The sequence below is a fragment of the Gastrolobium bilobum genome, unplaced genomic scaffold (assembly GCF_033153095.1).
Source record: "Gastrolobium bilobum isolate Gb01-03AN ecotype WA unplaced genomic scaffold, APGP_CSIRO_Gbil_v1 utg713, whole genome shotgun sequence".
NCBI classification, from domain to species: Eukaryota; Viridiplantae; Streptophyta; class Magnoliopsida; order Fabales; family Fabaceae; genus Gastrolobium; species Gastrolobium bilobum.
In genome coordinates, this window is record NW_026897492.1 from 39283 (window position 1) to 61687 (window position 22405).

General features: G+C 35.5%; 1 protein-coding gene across 3 annotated transcripts in view; it reads right to left on the minus strand.

Annotated features, from left to right (window-relative positions):
• Window positions 1-6334: 6334 nt before the first annotated feature.
• The window catches only part of LOC133307357 (uncharacterized), a 76722-nt gene continuing 60651 nt past the window's right edge, over window positions 6335-22405 (minus strand). For 2 of the 3 annotated variants that reach the window (XM_061507860.1, XM_061507859.1), the window contains exons 32-44: window positions 17293-17406; window positions 17133-17216; window positions 12056-12106; window positions 11793-11972; window positions 11395-11723; window positions 10942-11298; window positions 10784-10847; window positions 9143-9289; window positions 8651-8755; window positions 8453-8563; window positions 8265-8369; window positions 7671-7740; window positions 6335-7527 (exon numbers count right to left, since the gene is read on the minus strand). In XM_061507860.1, coding sequence (XP_061363844.1) covers window positions 6824-7527; window positions 7671-7740; window positions 8265-8369; window positions 8453-8563; window positions 8651-8755; window positions 9143-9289; window positions 10784-10847; window positions 10942-11298; window positions 11395-11723; window positions 11793-11972; window positions 12056-12106; window positions 17133-17216; window positions 17293-17406 — 2421 coding nt within the window. In that variant the 3' untranslated portion in view covers window positions 6335-6823. Of the gene's footprint in view, window positions 7528-7670; window positions 7741-8264; window positions 8370-8452; window positions 8564-8650; window positions 8756-9142; window positions 9290-10783; window positions 10848-10941; window positions 11299-11394; window positions 11724-11792; window positions 11973-12055; window positions 12107-17132; window positions 17217-17292; window positions 17407-22405 lie in introns of those variants that run through there. The other variant, XM_061507861.1, reaches the window with a different exon arrangement.

Here is a 22405-nt window from a genome sequence, read left to right on the forward strand (position 1 = left end):
CTAGGTTTGTATGATTCTAGACATAGATATATGACTTTCAATCAAGTGACTCTTGTTCTTAATGTTTAACCTTTTTTAAGAAACACTAAGACATTAGGTTCTTGAAGAGGGGTGAAGGGTTAGATTGCCAAGAAACTAGGGTTTAAGTAACTAAGTGAATTGATTGGTGATAATTGAAGGAATATTAATTAGGAATTCAACATAAGTAACTCAAAGGACAATATGTAAATTTGTTCCTTGATGATTAATTTCTTAATGCATCTTTCCTTCCTTTGTTTGAATGAATTTTATGTTATTAATGCTTTTTATGGGTTTTCTCCCCATAGATTGATTTAAGAATTATATATGGCAACAAACATGTTGGTAGATGAAACTAGAAATGCTAATTCATTATAACGTTGTTTGACCTAGAGATAGGCTAATAACTTATGCAATTATTTGGTTCTGATTCTTAATGCGTATTTCAGTTATAGTTTCACTAAGACATTAGAAATCTTAAGCGGAATACAAGGCTAGGATACGTCGAGACATTGGGGCCTAGTCAAACTTGGAGAACTGGTCGTCATCTCTAGAAGGAGTGATATTTAGGAGTTAACAACAAGTGATAAGTGAGCTTTGGGGAAAATAGAACCTTAGCTACGTTTTTCTTATTATTTACAGAAATCCAATTGTAATCTTATTTTCTTATTTTAAATTCTTTTCTTTATTTCAATAATTACTTTAATTGAACCTTTACACCACTTCACAATTATCCTCCAACCTAATTAATTTTTTCAACTTAAGAAAAATTGTAAAATGAGTTTGGAGACCCTAATCGTCGTGGGAATGATACTTTACTTACTTCTTTATTATTTGTGTGACCGGTGCACTTGCCATGCGACAACAAGGGGTGGTACATCACTATGTACAAAGAGAATATTTGAAGCTAAATGGGATGGTGTGTGTGCATTGTCACAATAAAAAAGAGTAGGGTTCATAAGGCGTGTACCAAACTTATCCCTTTATTTATAGAAGGGTTACTTATAGGTTTGAGATTTATGATAAGAGTTAAACTCTTGATAGATGAGGTCCTTTGATATTTGAATTATAGGAGTATCCTGATTTATTATCTTCTATAAACTATAAGGTCCATAGGATGGGTCTAGAATATTTGTCCCATATTTCGACAGTTTAAGAGCACAGACTGTTGGGTTGCAATAATGAGTTTTGTTGGATACAAGGAACAAATGGCTAAGTTGCTTGTTTATGGGCCTCGTTTGCAAATTTCCATGTTATACTTCCCTATGCATCCTGCGTGTTGGACGAGCTTGTTGATGGTGGATAAGCTTGTTGATGGATCCCCATACCTGCCTTGAGCAAGTCCCAATTCTGTTTAGTTATTATAGCTTGGCGCTAGCACCGGTTAGTATCGACCCTTTTGCCAATTTCCAAGCTATACTGTCCTGTGTATCCTGTATGATGGGCAAGCCCGTTGATGATGGACGATCTTGTTGATGGATCCCCATCTACCTTGTCTTCCTTGAGCTAGTCCAATTGTGTTTGGTTAATTTAGGTCGACATTAGGGTTGGTTAGTATCGACCTCTTAAGGTCCTACCCGTGGGGAGGCTTGTCCGGGTTTTCCCGCTGGTCGTGCTATTATTTAATGTCTTCTAATTGGATTTGTGCTTGTAGGTCGGCTATAGGCCGACTAGATGTGGAGCTTGTCTCGTCTCAATTGATTTTTGGTTTCCTTCGAGTTCTTCTTGACAATTACGCTTTACATATGGTGAGTTTTCATTGGTTGGAAGTGCATTGAATATCGAGGACAGCCTTTGCGTGCCTCATGATTGGATGCAACAATGATGTACTTGTCATACGTTTGTCCCATGTAGATTTACTCTTTTGTCGCCAATTTGTGAGGTCTTTTCAAATTTGCAACTTTATATCTTTCTTCCTATTCTTCGATCTCATTTTACTTCTTGCGTCTTCTCTCAAAGTTTCTCCATTCTCTCTTTTAGATTTCTTGAGTTTTATTTCTTCACTAAAAGGTTTGAACCTTGGAGTTGTGCAAGCATTTCTTCTTGTTTGTTGTTGTTTGAGGTGGGAGTTCTTTGTTTTCTTTGTCATTTGAGTTTCATATACTTTGTAACGCTCCGTCGGCTGCCGGTGCATTATCATGCAAATGGTAAAATGTGCAACATGTTTAATTAACTAAACGCGGAAGCTCTATGTCAAATTATCCATTTATTTATTATCTTTTTAAGTGAAGAAACTTTATCCTTATTACCCTATGTATTGCAATATACAAAATAACGTAATGTCCATCATTACAACTTCTGTCTCATATCATTAAAATAACGTACTAATCATGTTCCTGCATCAAATAGGCATGACAACATTCATACTTATGGTGTAAGCATATACATGTCCTCAAATTAATAATAAAACCAGATTATTTAATCGAGGCATAGACAATTTCTATGCTCACATCAAATAAAACATACAAAGTCTCGCATATAATAATCATGTCCAAGTAAATACATGCATATAAAAAAGAAATCCATGCATGTCATGCTAAAATATCTACGTTGGCCTCTTGCCTCGAGAAGCATCCAGCTTATGGATATTAGCACTTGAAAATATTCCTCAAACGGGGTAAGATGACAATCTCAGTAAATTGGAATTCTTGAAGGATCACTTCGCCCCAAGTTCACTTAAGGTATACAATATATAAAAAGAAGAATAATATGATGCCATGTTATATATATATATCATGCATGTGTGTATAAAATCCAACTGATCAGAGAACAATATAGGCATTACGCACGCTAGCAACCTACCCGACACACCACACTTAGGACTTCCCACCGTGTGCGGACACCTTCCATACTCAGGGACTACCATCTTGTGTGAAACACTCCCACTTAGGAATTCCCGCCATGTGTGGACACCTACCACACTCAGGGACTTCCATCTTATGCAAAGCCAACACCATCGCATACATATATAAGAGTGCATCATTAACATATCCATGCAATATCATACCACATCAAAGAACCATATGGTGGAACAAACAGGGGATTAACCCGAGAACCAAAAGCTTATTTGTCGTATTTAGTTAAGTCCTCAAACAATAACTCGGTGTCTAACAGATCACCAACACGGAGTCCAACAATATCACAATATGTTTCCATAATGTACATACAATCAATATACATATTCTAGTCCATATTTTGTAGAGAGACTATTTCATTTCTGTTTTCCACACTTAAGGCTCTTTCCAAAGCCACAAGCACTTAATCTCGTAGGTTCTAACTTATATTCATTTTACAGAGGTCCCTACAGTTCATTTAATGGTCTTAGATCATTAAAGATGGTTCTGTTCGGGTAATTATGCAGAAAATGCAGAAATAATGAAATATCCAGATATTTTTTGGACCCATATCTAGATATCCGGATATGCATCTTTAGAAGACATATCCAAATATAAATATTCGAATATTGACTGAGTACATATCCAGATATCATATCTGAATATTTTGCGACAGAAATGCATAATTGCATTTTCACGAAGATATCCTTCAAGGTTCCATTTTTACTCATTCTGAAAGTCTAAGCTACCCTTTTTACATGTATACACGCTAGTAGTCACCTAGGTTATGATGTTTTCTCATTTTACATGTCCAAGACTTAATCTTTTTCATGAAATTCAAAGAGAAGGGGTTAGAGGCATATACCCAAAGCTCAAAATAGAGGAAAGGAGTGATCTTGGACCTCTATAGTCTTCACAACATCTCTGCCAACTAAAATCCCCAAAAATAGCTTGACCAATGATGGTTCTTTCTCCATAAAGAGCTTCAAAGTAAAGTGTGGTGATGGCTCTACCGCCGAACCCAAATAGACAGCACTTCCTCACCTCCAAGGCAGCACCTTGGACCTTAAAAGACTTAGTTTTTCTCCCCCAATATGTTGGTTTTCAAGTGTTTACAAGAGTTGGGTGGTGAAAGGATGAAGAAAGATAGTGTCTTGCTTGGTTTCTATGGAGGAAAGCTTATGTTGCTTGGAGAGGAAGAAGAGAGAGAAAAAAATCTAAGTGTGGAGAAGTGTTCTACGTAGAGATTATGAAGAAATAAGGGAAATAAGGGATTTTAGTCATTTCTGACACTGATCACTTAATTTTTCGATATTAGTCCTAATATCTATGACACTCATCTTTCTTTCAAACCTTGTATTACTGACTTAATATATTTTCTAGAAATATTCATTAACTTATTTTTTATTTTTCGGTTAATTTCACCGGTACATGTTTTTCCCGCGAAATACACATGATTTATACTTTTCTCCTTAAAAGGGATTTACTATTAATATTTATAATTTCTCTCTAATTACTTTATTTTAAGTTATGGAGTAATTTCCTAGAATCATAATTATATTATAAAATTCTAATTTAACGATACGGGTTCTTACATTACTTCTTCAACAGTATGTCGCTACTCTAAAACTCCTCTTTTACCTTTTACATTTGTTGTTATTCCCTACAATGAGTGGTTCTAGGCGTCACACTACCACAATAAGCAACGATGGGGGTGGCAACATATGAACAAAATAATAATAATAAAAACTAATATTGTAAGGGATAGATTATACTTACCACCATCTTTTCTTATCACTTCTTACCACCAATTTTATTATCGTTGAATTAAAATCAAATCAGTGGCTCTTACTTGATGTTATTTTGTAACCTGACTGGGATCAACAATAAAAATTGAGAATATATCTTACATTGGTGCAAAGTGAAGTCCATATGCAGCTGACTCAAAACTATACATGGGTCCCATCATCAATTGTTTTCTCTCTCCTCATTTTCTCTTTCCTCTAATGTTTTGAGTCAGCTACAGATAGATTTCACTTTGCAGTAAGCCAGTAACATAAGAAAATCTTTTATATATATACATAAGAAAATATGTTATATATATATATATATAGGAAATAATCCATTTACAATTTTTTTTACAAATTACACTAAGTATGACCGGTCATACGCTCTTGATTGAAGTATGACCGGTCATACTTAGGTAGTTTGTTAGAGAAACAAAAAGTTTGTAAATATAATTTTTCCCTATATAATATATATAGAGAGGTAGGATCCTTCAACACCGGTGTCAAATTTGAAGTTTGACACCTCATCTGAGAGCCGTTAGATAAAAAAATCAATGGTATCACATGCTTGCAGATCAGAGTCGTTGATCTTTTTTAATATAACGGCGCTCAGATGAGGTGTCAAACTTCAAAATTGACACCAGTGTCAAAGGATCCTACCTCATATATATATATAGGGCTTACCGTTTCTCAAGTTACTTGAGATAATTTTATCTCTGGCTACTAAATCATAATCATACAAAAATAGATCAATGGTAATAAAGGAAGAGAGAGAAAAAGGAAATCATAACCATTCAAATGTGAACAATTAATATAAAAAAATAAATAAACAAAAACGACATAGTTTTGGGTTGCCGGAGATAAACTTATCTCAAGTTGCCAGAGAAATATTTTTTCCATATATATATATATAATTTATTCTTAATCGATTTTAATTTATTAATTCTGACCAACTGGTTGAACCAATGACCCACTGACTCAGTACCTTGACCGGGTCAATGACCTGGCCGATTTTAATAACATTGGCAGTAACATAAGAAAATCTTTTATATATATATATATATATATATATATATATATATGTCTTTTGTAAGAGTTTATAAACAAAAAATTTGTAAATATAACTTTCTCTCTCTCTCTCTATATATATATATATATATATATATATATATATATATATATATATAATTTATTCTTAATCAATTTTAATTTATTAATTCTGCCACCTATTATTAATTAGTTTGGAATAAGTAACAAATATTATTATTATAAGAAATCTTATTCTATCAACTCTTTTTTTTATGCCTACCTTACTCTAACACTAATAGATTATAATCTCAAGATGAGAGAAAAATATTGAATTTTAATTAAGATTTTAATCTAACGGTATTGAAAAAGTGATAAAAAAATTAGGCATAAAAAAAATACAGGTATAATAAATTATTCCTATTCTTATTATTATTATTATTATTGAGATTATCACTTTATACAAACTTACAAATGACTAGATGATATATTCGCAACTGCAAATGAACACCTCAACTCATGTTGAATTAATATAAAATAACGAATGGTAAACACGTGACACATTGGTGGTGCCCCAGTAGCATTTATCCGTAGCAATTATTGTTACTCCGAAGAAAATAACAAAAGAACTATAAAACTATAAAAAAAAAAAAAAAAAAAAAAAAAAGAGGAAAAAGCTCGTTTAATTACATGGAGTAAAAAAATTATACTGTACAAGCGTTGTAATATTTACATCCCCCAACAAAAATGACGACAGGAAAACATACATAATGTACAAGATACAAGCATAAATTACTCGGAGAAAATATAGTAACTTCTTTCATGATTTTTGAATTGATATCTCAAAATTCCCCATGCTCTTTCATATTTGCTTCATGTTGTACCGTCCAAGGTTGTAAGGAAATAAGACCAAAAAGGAGGCCTTACAAGTTATCCAATATTAAGAGGAGGGTTCTGAAGCTTGGAAGTGCAGAGATGAAACGCGCATATGAACTTTCAAATGCAAAATAAGTGTATTGATATGATTCCCATTTTCCTTTCTCCTCACTAAAGCCAAAAGGCTTTGTAATTCCAATTTAAGGCCCACTATATATAGTTCACATTCTACTGTAGAAATTATTCCAAATTTCCAGAACCTAGACATAATTTAACTGCAAACTACTTCATATTAGCTCGATGCAGGATCCGCCCACAGCCCCAAGCCTTACCTTTCCCTTTTTCAATAGCAGCCAACAAAATCTGCAAAAAGTTGGCTGCATCTTCTTGACATGCTAGTTCCAAGTTTGTCTGAGGAAGTGGAAGATGGGTTGGATAATGGTTCCAACGCACAGCTCTGGTTCTGCTACCACTACCTCTCTTAGGAGAATGTTGATTTTGCCTCAACAAGGAATCTGGTATACTACCAACAATGTGTACAACCCCTTGACCACTGTCAGCATGTATTATATTCTCCAATCCAATCTCCCATTCAATCGTCCACTCCAAATCAGCAGGGATGCCACAAAATTCAGGCTTGCTCAAGTTTATCAAACGTGGACTGAAAACAATCGATACAAATCTTTCTGTTAAGACAACAAACTTACCAGCTTCTTTAAGGGATTTGCAGGCCACTAATTTCTCATCTTTGAACTTTAAGCCATCATCAGCCTCCATAATGATTGATGTTCCAACTGCTTCTTCCCATGAATAAGGTCTTAATGGAAGTTCACGGCAAAGTGGCCTTGGAAGCCGCACCCTAAAACGTTGTGATCTTAATTGATTGGGTTTACTACGTTTTCTAATACCGAGTGCAGTTTTACCAGTAACTTCAAGTATACTAGCTGCAGGTTTTGCCACAAGTCCTGTAATCCCTAAAGCAACTCCTGCAGTAAAGAAATAAGAAACAGAAAGCACAATCAGTAGCCAAGCCAAAAAAATATTCTCTCAAGCAACAATTGCAACTGGCAATTCTTAAAGTTGCTTCAAATTTGTAAGCGTTCAAAACCTTTCATTCAAGTTAACTTACCCGAGAGGACACCAGGAAGACCATGCCTCTCAGCTCCCCTTACTGGTGACTGGAGAAGACCAGTGAGTCCCTGTAAATAACATAGGTCAGCGCAACTCAATAGAATACATAAAAAAACATTCACATCATCATCATAATTATTATTATTATAAGTAATACAAAAAATAATACACGGAAAGCAGGAATAGACCTGGAAATGTACATGTGGAGAGGCTGAAAACAAAAAACCAAACAAAATTGCATAGGTAAAAACTCAAAGGGAGATGCTAGTTAGGTTAAGAAATACACTAGAGGGAAAAGGGAACACCCGGTACAAAAGTGCCCCAACTTGCGAGGGTAGAGGTACTCTTATCCTTATATTTTTGCAAAGATGTTTCTCAAACTCGAACCAGTGACCTTTCAGTCACAAGGAGCAGCTTTACACTTTTTGTATACAATGTCATATCTTAATCCAAAGGTGTTTTATGTGTAAATAGAAAATGTTTTTTTGTTTTTGTTTCATTTTGGGCATTCTGCACTGTGGAAAGGGGACGGCTGCATCAGAGAGAACACAATTTTTTTTGTAAAGGTTTAAACATGGAATCATTCACATACCTCTAAGACTTCATTTATTACGCCTTTACTATCAGAAGCTACAGTTGCCTGTTGTTTTTCCATCCTTGAAACTGCTTGGTCATCATACGTAAATGCGACAATACCCTAGACCAAAAAGAGGCTAGCAATGGTTAAAAACAAAGTAATTCTAATAAATCAAACTACAATTACTTCGAAGCAAGAAACACCTTGCGTGCAGCTTTACTGAATTGAGTAGCCGCATCGCTAATAGCATACACTGTGTTGCTTAAAAGACTAGTGGTGCCTTGAGCCATGCCCATGATAAGTCCAGTAGGGCTCTGCCAATTGAATCAATATGTTGAACTAATTAGTTACCAGGAGGATAAAAAATCAATGAAAAGGGCCAGCGGATTTAGGACTTTTACCTGCATAATGCTCTTTGCAGGCACAGACAAGAAATCTCTAATGCCAAGCCCCATGCTCCTTGCAAAACCCAAGGGGTTACCAATAACACCAGCCGAACCGAACAACTTCAAATTTACAAAAAGGAACATGGTTGTCATACAAATGTGACTTGTTTATGGCAAGGCACTATGCCACAGTAGAAATTACAAATTTAATGATGATTAGGTCATATTACATTTCCTTGTAATATTAAGTTATAAATAAGGAAATTAATCATCCAATTAGGTGCAAATCAAAATATTCAGATAAGAAGTTTTAACCCCAATTCAAATTTATGAAGATAAGAATTACATTAATGATAACACGTCACAGAAAGAATGAACATGTTGCAAAATTCAATATAAATAATTGACAAGAGTTTGATGATTTTGGGCATTCATACATACTTGACATCGCTAGCCTGAATAATGAAGAAACCCAACAGCAGTTTGCGATACAAATTAACTATTTACCTTGTAAGTCTCATGAAGTAGTTGGCGGTTATAATGCCTAATTAGAATCTCCTGAATGGATTCCCAGCTGGCCATATGATGTGCAATGGTTAAATGCTTTAGATAAATATGCGCTCCCTCAACATCAGCTAGAGCCATAAGACCTCTCTGTAATTATATATAATCAGTTGTCAAAAACTAGAACACTTTAACTTGAATGTGAAAACGAAATATTATTTCTTAATGAATAAAAACTGAACTCAACATTATAGTATATAGATAACTATATAATTACTTTCGCAAAATAAAGCTCAATTTATGATAAGTAATAATCAACCCTATTAACAATGAAACTAAATTGCTGGATGATAAAACTGAATCTTCCAAATCAAGTATGATGAGATTGTTTTATGCCAGAGGGAGTGGCATAGTCAGCACACCATGTCAAGTGCTTCGTGTGTAGTAAAACCCCATGACTATACATAGACCTCTTCCTGTAGTTCACTTGATTCTGGAAGACGGATGATGGCATGCAAATGATATGATAAAATGTAGTGAGGATGGCATCACTCAAACAAAGTGGCACGTTGAAGCGAAGGAGCAAGGTATGAGTTGTTTAAACTAGGTATCAATTTCCTTTTGGCTAATGCCATTCTGTTGTGGGGGTATGAGCACACAAACATTGGTGCAGAAATGCCTTGGGAAGTGAAAAGATTGAAAAGGAGTAGAAAGATATTCACATGCATTATCATTGTGTAGAATTCTAATCAGGGTACCAAATTAAATATCCTATTTGGCCTTTACTTTGCTCTGTTTTCATTCTTCTGAAACAGAAGCTTCAGAGTCAATCATTCACACTATATGGATCTTATTTGGCAATATTATTGCTACGTTTTCATTCTTAAATATATTTGACAAGTAATGACTTGAGGCTTATATTTTTTGAGAGACTTGAGGTTAAGTTTATTTTTTATTTTTTGGTCAATTCATTCCTAGACAAAGAATAATGCTGCGCAGGTAAATAATATTAAAGATTATATATATATATATATATATATATATATATATATATATTAGTAGATTAGATCATTAATATTAATTGATGATATATTTATAATTTGAGAATTGGAGTTGGCTATTGTGGATTAGCTGTTTGTTTGTGTAAAAGACCAATTCAACCCAAAAGCTTAAGTTATTGGGTGAGGCTATATTAATGGTTTTATATATCTCAACACGTCCCCTCACACGAGAGCCTACTGGGCTCGAAGGGTGGACAATGCACAGGCCCACCTACCTGTGCGAAGAAAGAAATTCCACTAAAAATAAAGTGAGGGGCGGTGAGGATCGAATCCGGTACACCGAGGCTCTGATACCATGTAAAGAACCAATTCAACCCAAAAACTTAAGCTATTGGGTGAGGCTATATTAAAGATTTTATATATCTCAACAGTTTGTATTTGGGATATAGAATCAGTTGTTTGGGTTATGGGTTATCTTGATCCAAGTTGGAATAGCTATCCCAGAATATTTATAGTACACACCATGTGCATAGAAATCTCTAGTTTCTCTCCTACAGACTACAGTTTGACTTGAATTTTCATTGATACTCTTGCAACGGAACTTGAACCCCCTACTTCAAAAGAAAAAAGGAATCCTACTTACATGGATAAGAAATTCCTTGGATGTGAGGATCCGATTGTGAAGCATCCACGGGGCACTGGAAAAACTGCGTGTATAATTTATGTCAAGAGGGTCTGTAAATAGTAAACATAGGAAACTAAAAACTGCAGTTGGAATCACCATAAGAATGAGCAAGTCACCTCAAAGTCAATTTGATAGGTGCCAATTCCAGCATTTCAATATAAATTTTCTTCTGTGTTCTGGCCAACAGATAAATTTCTTGCCATGGGGCCCCAATTGGAATTATTGAAGGTAATGATGCCTTTTTTTTAGATTTTTCATTAAACATATTAGAAATTCTTGGAGGACATTGGTCAGCACTTAATCTGAAATTCTCTCTAGTTTGAACAAAGGAGGATGAATCCCTTAATGATACCCCATCATAGTGATCCGAAGATGGTATGATTCCATACTGCAGCCCAGAAGAGATATTTGTAAAGAACTCAAATAAACTTAATATGACTCCTTGTTCAATCTCAAGATGGAAATCTGCAATCCTGCAAGCATAAAATCCAATATAACAAGAAATGACTTTAAAAAAAAAAACAGAAACGGTGAACTGTAAAGTTGCAACAAACTTAGAGAATAGAAACCTCAATTTTATGTATTCAAATGATATAAATGAAATGTCTTTCTTCCTCCACTTTGACATTTCTAGGCAGAACACAGGAATAGAAGAACTGCTGCAGGAATTCATTTGATTTAATATTTCAATTCTCTTTCTTGCAACATCATCCCTCGATTTCATATTGTCAACTTGGCAGGATCTGTATCCACTATCGAAGGACAACAAAACTGGATATGGTGTCGAGCGCAACTGGTTATCAATTTGTAAGAATGATATCAGCATTGAAAGATTTTGCCGATCCAAACTTTGCACGAGATCGATTTGTATATCCTTAACACAGGCAAAAAGCAATTCCTACAGAAATAAAAGTATGATTAACAGCTATTAAAGAGATCCAGAAAAGAAAGTTGACAGTTCACTAACCTGCGGGTATGAACTAATCAAAGAAATCCCAATATACGGAATAAAAATTGATATTTTCTCCGTGTATTCTGAAGGCCTAACTTGATTGTGATCATATAATCTTTTCTCTGCAGCATGTGGAACACTTGATTTCCTCACATCATTGAAAATATGGTAATTTGAATCAAGAACACTGAGGACCTGTAAGAATAAAACATTATCTATGAAGGCAAGGCTGTGATTTTTCATGTCAGATATATAAAATCAAACTAAAATGGAGTCACCTTTGTTGCTCCCTCTGCATGGACTGATAAAAAGAAAGTCCTCTGTGGCTTCTGGAATCAACATTTACGCAAGCCACCATTAGAAATCATGGAATCTAGACTTGAGTGCAAGAATTTTGTATTTATGAATTCTACAGACTTCAAACTTGTATTCAGTCTCAAGATAAATTATCATTACGATGATGGCCAAAAGAAATTTTCATCTTCACTTCCGAAACATATTCGTAAGTGTGGTGAGAATAGCGCCAAAAACATTATATCAGGCACATTGAGCACACAGTAATTTGACAAGATGGAAACTCCCAAAAATGAAAAAAAAATAAAAAATTATAGTATCTGATCTTGAGACCTATCTTTAGAACTCAAGATGACACCCTCTATGTTTGCTCAAATCCCCAATCAATTGTTTTATATTTGTAACAATCTAGATAATATGACCTATATGCTTAAACATGTGGAGTAGTGTTAGAAACGTGTATATAATTAGTGTAAGTTCAGATTCATTAACTATATTTTAGTAGCCAATCCATTAGATTTATTTTCTATAATTGGGCCTCTTTATTATTGCTTTAATTATTTCATGTGAAAGTTATAGCTCCCAATGTGTATTCAAACACACAGTTTATACAAACTTATACCTCCTTGTCTCTCTCTCTCTCTCTCTCAACACAAGTAAGAGTTGAAATATGGACAATTCTTAATATTATTTCATAAGTAATCATGTACACAGCTTTACAATATATAAAGCTAAATGGGAAGAAGTCCTAATAATGGCTTTCCTAGTATAAGGCTAAAAAATAGGGAAATAATCAGTCCTATACTAAGGAAAGCTATTCTACCCAATAAAAGAGAATCAAATAAAAAATAATTACAATATATACACCCAATTTTTGCAACACTCCCACTTAAGCCAAGGAATGGATATTTTTCATTCACAACTTGCTATTAATATCTTGAGAGTTGTAGGTGGAAAGTCACTTAGTAAAGACATTAGCTAACTGCCGACCATAAGGGATATATGTAGTAGTGATCAATCCGCTATCCAATTTTCCCTTGATAAAGTGGCAATCGATCTCAATATGTTTTGTCCGGTCATGTTGAACTAGATTATGTACTATATAGATGTTTGACTTAACAACTTCATACATCTTTTGTACCTCACTCTAAAGATCATGTACAATAATTTTTAACCATAATAATTCATAAATAACTTGAAATTCTACCTCTGCACTTACATAACAACCACATTTTGTTTTTCACTTCTCTATATTACTAGACTCACAAGGAGAAACATACAATAGCTGCAGGTTAAAGGCCGATTTGTTATAGACTCGGCATAGTCAGCATTAGTGTACACTTCTAATAAAAACTTTACCCCTCTACAGAACAATAATCCATGGCATGCAAGTGTTTTTCCCTAAGATCGGGCATAAACTGGCTAATAATATTGACTGCATAAACTACATTTGGCATAGTAGTATCCAAATATATCAAACTTCCTACCAATTGTTGACATTGTCTTTTTTTAAATTGGGGGCTCTCCTCTTCATAGGGTGGCAATTAGGGTTGACACGATACAACACAAATACAATTAACATGAAAACGACAAGAATTTTTTTTTCGTGTCAAAACCTTCAACACGAACATGACCCGCAAATTTTGCGGGTTGACACAACAATAATAACCTGCAAAATGAAATTTAAGAATTCTCAACATTGACATGACCCACTTTTTACGCGGGTTGACACAACCCGACACAAAAGCACAAGTACAACCGCAATTACAAATTTATAATGTCAAAATGGTAATTAACCAAAAATACATGTCAAATTCATGCTTGCGGGTTGACACACTACATGACATGAATTTTTGCATGTCATATTTTTTCAACATGAGCATGACAAATTTAAATATGGGTACGAATTTCCGTGTCGTGTTTGCATGTCAGGTCAAGAATTGCCACCCCTACCTCTTCACTTTCCCAGTTTGTGATTTTGCTTAATAAGGACATTGGTAGTTATATACCCAAGTTTTCCAACTTCATTAAGAAGATCAAGAACATACTTATAAGTAAAAATACCTTGCTTTGAATATATTGTGTCATACAACCAAATCTCCCAAAAGCTTATGATATTAAGTAAAGGCACATGAATGGTTTCTATATTATACCTCTAACATACTAGTACTATCCCAAGGAAATATGTCCGCTTTTTATGATCGTTAATTTGAAATTCAATATTCAACCTTCTTGTAGGAGACATTTCTCAACTGGATCATCCTTTGTTATAATGATATCATCTACATAGACAAGAATAGTGAGTTTTCCTCCTAGTGAGTGTTTGAAGAAAAATGTTTGATCTCCTTGGCTTTGCCTATATCCCAAAGACACCATAACTTTGGTAAATTTCTCAAACCAAACTTGAGGAGATTGCTTTAACCCATATAGGTTCTTCTTCAACCTGCAGACTTTATTCCCTCAAGTTATGGAATCAAATTCGTCAAATTCTAGTGAGATATCCATGTAAACCTCATCTTCCAACTCACCATTGAGAAATGCATTTTTTACATCAAACTGACTTAAAGCCCAATCAAAGTGAGTAGTGAGGGACAATAAGACTCTCAGTGTCATCTTGGCCATTAGAGAAAATGTCTCCTGATAATCAATGCCAAAGGTTGGGTGTATCCTTTGCCACTAAACTTGCCTTGTACTTGTCAAGCGTACTGTTATAACAATACTTCAAAGTACAATCTCATCTGCATCCTACTTCTTTCTTTCTGTTAGGATATCAACAACTTCCCAAATCTTATTTTTCTCCAAAGCACTTATTTCTTCATGCATGGCTTGGAGTCAATTCTTATATTTGAATGCTTCTTTCACTAATGTAGGAATTGCGATAGAATCAAAGACAGAAACAACACAGAAAAATTTTTGAAGAGACAAATTTAGAGATAGGATGCTAGGTACAAGACATTTTTCATTTCCTCAAGGCAATTAGTAAGTCATCAAAATACTAAAAATTTAAAATTTTAGGCTGAAAAAGTGAGAAAGTAGTTTCTTCAATACTTACTGGTGATCAGAATGTTGCAGTTGATGTTAGGGCATTGAGGAAAGTTTTCTCCTCTATACGCCAATTTGGGTGTTCCTGCTTTCGGCAAATTGACAAAGGGCATTATGTCCTCGTCCACTGAAAGTATGCATAAGAATCAACTAGAGACGCCAAATGATGACTGAATGGAGAGCAAAAAATAATCAATGGGCACAAAAATGAGTGGGAATCACCACTTGAGTCACCATTGGAGGGGCAATTGACAGATCCAAATAAAGGAGGACACCGCGAGCATAGACGACTATGGACCGGCACAAATGGTGGCTAGGAGCGTGTTAGGACCCATTTGCAGGGTATGGGACTTGGAGCCCCACATTGGTTGTATGCGCAACTAATGTGAGGTTTATAAGACCTTGGGCACTCCCACCTTAGAGCTAGCTTTTGGAGTGGTGCACCTCAATGTTCTTATCAAATGATATCAGAGCCTTCCATTATGTCTCCCAGTTGCAATCGAGCGGCCCGGGTGATGACTCCGGCATTGCAGTGATCGGCCGGGGCTAGTAAAAGACTAGCGCAAAGCCAGCCCGAGTGAGCGTCGAGGCTACGGAGCGTGGTGGAATATTAGGACTCATTTGCAGGGTATGGGACTTGGGAGTCCCACATTGGTTGTATGCACAACTAATGTGAGATTTATAAGACCTTGGGCACTCTCACCCTTAGAGCTAGCTTTTATCAGTGTATTGTCACGTTTCAGCTAGAAGATCACACGTGAGGTTACGCACAATAGACAAAGAGCACGAATGAAGTTGCTGCTCCGGTTGTGTCTTTTCTCATCATGTAGATCGACAAATTCTGGTTTAGATAAAAGCGTTTGACCAGTAATTTTCTGGCAGCGGCTAACAATGGCACATCTATTGGGTCTTCTTCCAGGGTGTAGATTGGCAGTTTCTGAACTTGATGGTGTGGGTTACAGCCAAAATAATCGGTGGTTGGCCGCAGAGGATGGTGATTGAGATGGCAAGAGAAGAGTACATTGAATATGGGTCGTATTTTAGTTGGGTCCTGCCATGCATCCTTCATATAATCAGTATTTTAGTTGGGTATATGGCATTTTTCCCTTTTTATTGTGAATTAAGGGATCACCCTCGAATATGAGATGTTCCTTATTCTAAATTTTTATTTTCGCTGGAAATATGGCTTTAGTAGAAAATCATAAATTTATCCTTCTGAGGTTTATCATTAAAATTTAGAACTTTTGACGATGTTACTAACAAAGGCATGACTGCATTACATCTTAACAGGGTGATAGGTAGAAAAAAAAGAAAGATGTAAAGGAACCATTTCAACCCAAAAGCTTAATCTATTAAGTGAAAGTCTTTTTAATGGTACTTTATACTTCTCTAACACGAGAGGTCACTGGGCTTGAAGGGTGGACAATGCACAAGCCCACCTACCTGTGCTAAAAAACTCTACAATACTTAATTATTTATTCATTAAATGGGAGGTGATGAGAATCGAACTCGTGAACACTTGGTCACGGAGGCTCTGATATAATGTAAAGGAACCATTTCAACCCAAAAGCTTAAGCTATTAAGTGAAGATTTTTTTAATGGTTTTTTATAATTCTCTAGCAAAAGGTGATACTACAAGATAGTGAACCAATGAATTGTACCAAGTACCACCAAATGACAGTAAAAAAATGGGTAACATGGGTGGATTGTAAAACAGTAAATTGAATTTACTAAGACAGAAGGATAAATTATTAGATGTGTTGGGCTATCTCATTGTCAAGTAATATCAGAAAGGAACAGAACGAAACTGCTGTAAAATTAACAAACAAATAACACACAAGATCATTCAACCAGAAGGAAATAGCGCACCTCATTGTTTAAAAATTTAATGAGACCATCATAAAAAATAAAAATAAAAAACTGTAACACGCCATTAACAAAAGATGCACAAAAGGAACATAATGTGAAAACACAATTTTTGTTTTTTTTTTTTGGCTTGGAAAATGCAAAATGGTTTACCTCAGAAGTTGATGGCAAGTAGACAGGCATATATTCTTTGACATCATCAAGGGCATATGACCCCAACACTCGCTCTCCAGGTACCTTCCATTTTGGTAAAAAACATTTTTAGGCCATGTAGTATGAAGTTTCTATTGTGTAAAAAAAAAAAAAGGTTTACCTCCACAATAAGACGATGAGGATAGCAGGGTTCATCCCAGGTGTAAGGACAAGAAGCGTAGGAGTGAATAACTGTGTCAAACATTTCACACCTCTGCTGATATATTCGCAACCTCTAGAAAGTAGCAAGAAAAACAATAAATTTCAATTACCAATGGATTAAGAATAGCGTGCAATGCCCATGCTTTTTTAGTGCATAACTTTAATAACTTGATAAGCCATAATGGAAAAACAGCCAGAACATTCATAATTCATTATCCATTAATGAAATACAAAGTGGCATTTGCTAAGGAACAATAAATACTTTGTCAGTGAAATAAAGGAATGGCTTTTCAATTGGTTTTATAATTTATAAATAATTTTACAAAATTTGAATATGCGATATTTTACCATAATATTGACAGTAGTATTTACTATTTCATTAATTTTTAAAATTAATAATTTGTTTTGACACTCAAGAAGTACATATCACTGAAATGTATGTTGTGGTGCATACAGTATGCATATATTGTAATTATCATTGATTTGGTTTTACTTTTATTAGATAAATTATGATAAGTTAGATTATAAGGTAATTATGTTAGAGATAAAAGGTCTGATTTCTCCTGATTTGTTTCCCTCGAATTAGCACTTTAATTAGGAAAGTATTTATTAGGCTATATATTGCAAATCCACGTACATGATTTATACAAGCAATAATATATAGATTTCCTCATATCTCAACTTATGTTTTATCCTTCTCTAACATGGCACCTGTAAATTGGACCCACAAAAAACAATAAAAAAAATAAACCAACTTCTTAACATGTCTTACCCACCAACTTTCGGAAAGCATACTATAACCGCCGCTAATTGTTGTCATACCTCCGTTACTGGTTGTGGTACTATCAACCTCAAGCCTTACCTAGTACCTACACTTGAAAGATGCACTCCATGTTCTACAACTTTCCAATAATCTGATCATTCATAAAATTACCAAAACCTTAAATTGCAGTAACTTTCTTCCATTCTTATTGTCTTTCAAGATCTTGCCACAAGAAGAACAACTGGCATTGCTAAGGAGTAGAGAGAGTTGTATTTTCTCCTCAATAGACCAGATACTGGTAGTCCCAGTCAAAAACTGCTAGTCACTCAATCCAATTCCAAGTCCCCTGCTTGACTTTAATACAGGGGTCTATGTCGCCCTCTTTTTTCTTAGTTAAAGTCTAAGTTTCCCTCTTTATATTTTAAGAAGAGCCTTCATTTTCCTTTGAATTGGCTATAAACATCACCAAGTAACATTTTCTCCTAGTTCTCACAAAAGTATTGAACCTTTTGATCTTGTTCATTCTGGTGTTTGGGGCCCCTGCTTTTGTTTCTAATATTCCTGGCAAAAAAGGGTTTGTCTCATTTATAGCTGACCGTACTGTCTGGTCTTTTACAATAGTTACACCAATGCCCCTCTTTACTAGGCTTGAGGAAAAGACCTTGGTGATGGCTTAGCTGAGACCATAGCAGATCCGTCAGTGGGCTCAGAATTAGAAGGAGTTGGAGTAGTAACTTTAGATGAGAGCATAATGGATCCTTCGGACACTTTGGTATCCATCATGACAATCCAGGGACTTTCTTCACCCCTGACAGTGTGAAAAACTTCAGAAAGAGGAGGTATTTTTTCCTTACCAAAAATTTGAACCCGAATAGGATCATACTCTGAGTTGAACCCACAAAGAAAGTCAAAAATTTGACTTCTTCCCATAGAGGTGGCCAGAGAGGCTGCAAAAGGTACCAAGGATCAGACTTTGATGACTCGTCAGTCTACTTCAGATTCTCTTATTTGGCTTTATCATAAGCGTTTGGGTCATCCTCCTTTTAGTTTACTTAAGGTTTTTTTATTGATGAGAGTGACAATAGTGACCATATTGACAATAGTGACGATATCGACCGTGACCTTGATACGGAGCTGGAGCTGGAGCTTCTAACTACGATGAGAGTGACAAATGTGCTACCTATGGATATGATGCCGAAAATAGACCGAATTTATCTCACCCTTCAATTCGAATTAGCAAAAGCAATGTCTCCTTGCATAATATGGATTCCAAACATTCATGATCTGGATGTGAATGAGTCGAATTACTTATCCTTTGGTCGTCTATGTTTCCGTCTTTGTTTGTGTCTCAGTCTGTTGAGTCTTTTAATTGTGATGTCTGTCAGTTTGCAAAACATCATCGTGTATCCTTTCCTTCTAGTAAAATAAAAAATATTGAACCATTTACTATTATTCATTCTGATGTTTAGGGCCCTTCCAAAGTCCCTAATATTTCTAGTGCTAAATGGTTTGTCTCTTTTATTTATGATTATACTCGGATAACATGGATATTTTTTATGAAAGATAAGGCAGAAGTGACACAGTTGTTTATTCAGTTTTATTATATGATTGAAACCCAATTTGGTAAAAGTATCAAACACTAGAGATCAGATAATGGTACAGAATATGTTAATCAGTGTCTTTCCCAGTTTATTAGAGACAAAGGAATGACTCATGAGCTCACATGTGTGGATACCCCTCAACAGAATGGGGTTGCTGAAAGGAAAAAACAACATTTGCTTGAAATCACTAGAGCATTGTTGTTTCAGACATCTGTACAAGAGCTCTCTATATAAAGAGTGCTGAAAGACCTAATGGGCTAAGCCTAAAATACACTTCTAGAGTATTCTAGCTATTACAAATAAATAAATAGAATACTAATTCTAATATTTACAACAATTTATATCGCATGGTTCATACACAATTGGGAAAGTCTATCAAGCGTCTGCGCTTTGACAATGGTAGAGAGTATGTGAACTAGCCATTCTTTACCTTCCTAAAGGAATATGGAATAATTCATGCACTCATATTGGTAGAAACACCTCAACAAAATGGTGATGTTGAACAAAAGAATAGACACATAATGGAAGTTACAAGAGAACTACTCTTCCAAATGTGTATTACTAATTCATATTGAGGGGGTATTTGTATTACTTGAATATAAAATAATATGTTGTGTATTGATCTAATTTAGAGGGTTACAATATATAGAGACTCTAATGGGCTTAAGTGAAAGGCCCAGACCTAATACAAACCTAATACAATCAGAATTAATTACAGACTAATCATATCTAATCATAATAATTACAGACTAATCATATCTAATCATATTTAATATATTCTAACACTCCCCCTCAAGTTGGTGCGTATATATTGTGAGCACCAAGCTTGTTACAAATATATTGAACCCGAGGACCTCTAAGAGCTTTAGTGAAGACATCCGCTAGTTGATCAGAGGAGTTGACGAAAGCAGTCTTGATTTCTCCTGACTGAATCTTTTCTCGAATGAAGTGACAATCAATCTCTATATGTTTGGTCCTCTCATGAAAGACAGGATTAGAGGATATATGTAGCGCAGCTTGATTATCACAGATGAGTGTCATGGGTTGTTTCTGTTCACAAAGATAAAGCTCCTGAATCAACTCCTTTAACCAGACTAACTCACAGGTAGCATTTGCCATTGCACGATACTCAGCTTCTGCACTAGATCGAGAAACAACAGGTTGTTTCTTGCTCTTCCACGAAATTAAGTTTCCTCCAAAGAAGACACAATAGCCAGAAGTAGAGCGCCTGTCCGAGGGTGATCCTGCCCAATCAGCATCTGAATAACCACAAATTTCTGTATTTCCCTGATCTGAATACAACAAACCTTTCCCTGGTGCTCCTTTGATGTATCGGAGGATCCTCACAGCAGCATCCCAATGTGAATCACAAGGGGAATCAAGAAACTGACTAGCCGTATTAACAGCAAAAGAAATATCTGGCCTAGTCACAGTAAGATAGTTGAGCTTCCCAATTAGCCTCCGATAACGTCCAGGATCAGATAACGGCTCCCCCTGTCCGGGCAATAACTTGACATTAGGATCCATAGGTGTATCAACTGGTTTACTCCCCAACATACCAGTTTCTTCTGGGATATCCACCGGAAAAAGTCTCCGGTGGCCTGAACAGTGATTCTGACGGCGGGCGGTGGTTCCGGTGGCCGTCGGAGGTGCTGACGCGTTTGGAAATATCACTCAGAGGCTGTTTACAGCCCTAGAAGGCTTGCCGGAAGGACGCACGGCAAGAAAGAGGACTCCTAAGCAGTGGGCTTAGGTTTTAAAGCAAAAAAACAAGGTTTCTAAGCGGAAGCGAGGGTCCTCAGAACGAAAGAGCTCTGATACCAACTTGAATATAAAATAATATGTTGTGTATTGATCTAATTTAGAGGGTTACAATATATAGAGACTCTAATGGGCTTAAGTGAAAGGCCCAGACCTAATACAAACCTAATACAATCAGAATTAATTACAGACTAATCATATCTAATCATAATAATTACAGACTAATCATATTTAATATATTCTAACAGTATTAATGGCTGCATACTTGTTCAATCGGCTACCATCTCGAGCACTTGGTAATGTTAGTCCTATTCACCTTATGACTTCTTTCTTTCCTTCCATTCCTATCAGGCAAAGCCTCCAGTCTAATGTCTTTGGCTCTGTGACCTTTGTCAATGCTCATTGCCACTACCACAAGTAGCTTGATCCTTGGGCTATTAATGTGTCTTCCTAGGTTATGCTCCAAACAAGCACGGGTATAAGTGCTATGACCCTGCAAGTCATCGTTTCTTTGTTTTCAAGCACATCATCTTCCACGAGGATGTGTCGTATCATTCTTTCCTCATCCTCACCTTTATAGGGGATAATGTTCTTAAGTCCAGACTAGAAACTGAGTGCTCCTTCACCAAGTCTCTCCTTTACTCTATGAATCTACTGATGTTCACGAACTAGTACCTTTCTCTAGACAATAACCTAAATCAGCTCCTGAGCTAGCTAAAACTAAAGATGAGCAACCACAACTAGTTTATCAAAGTAAAAAAAAAAACCCAAATTGGTCCAACAAGCTTCATTTGTCTGAACTCACGGTTAAAACTGAGCATACAATTCTTGAATTTGATCCTTTGAATATATTGTAAGATAGACTGTGATAACCTATCCATTGCCTTATGGAAAGGGTATAAGTTCTATAACAAATACATTATCTCTCAATTTGTCTCTTCTAAAAA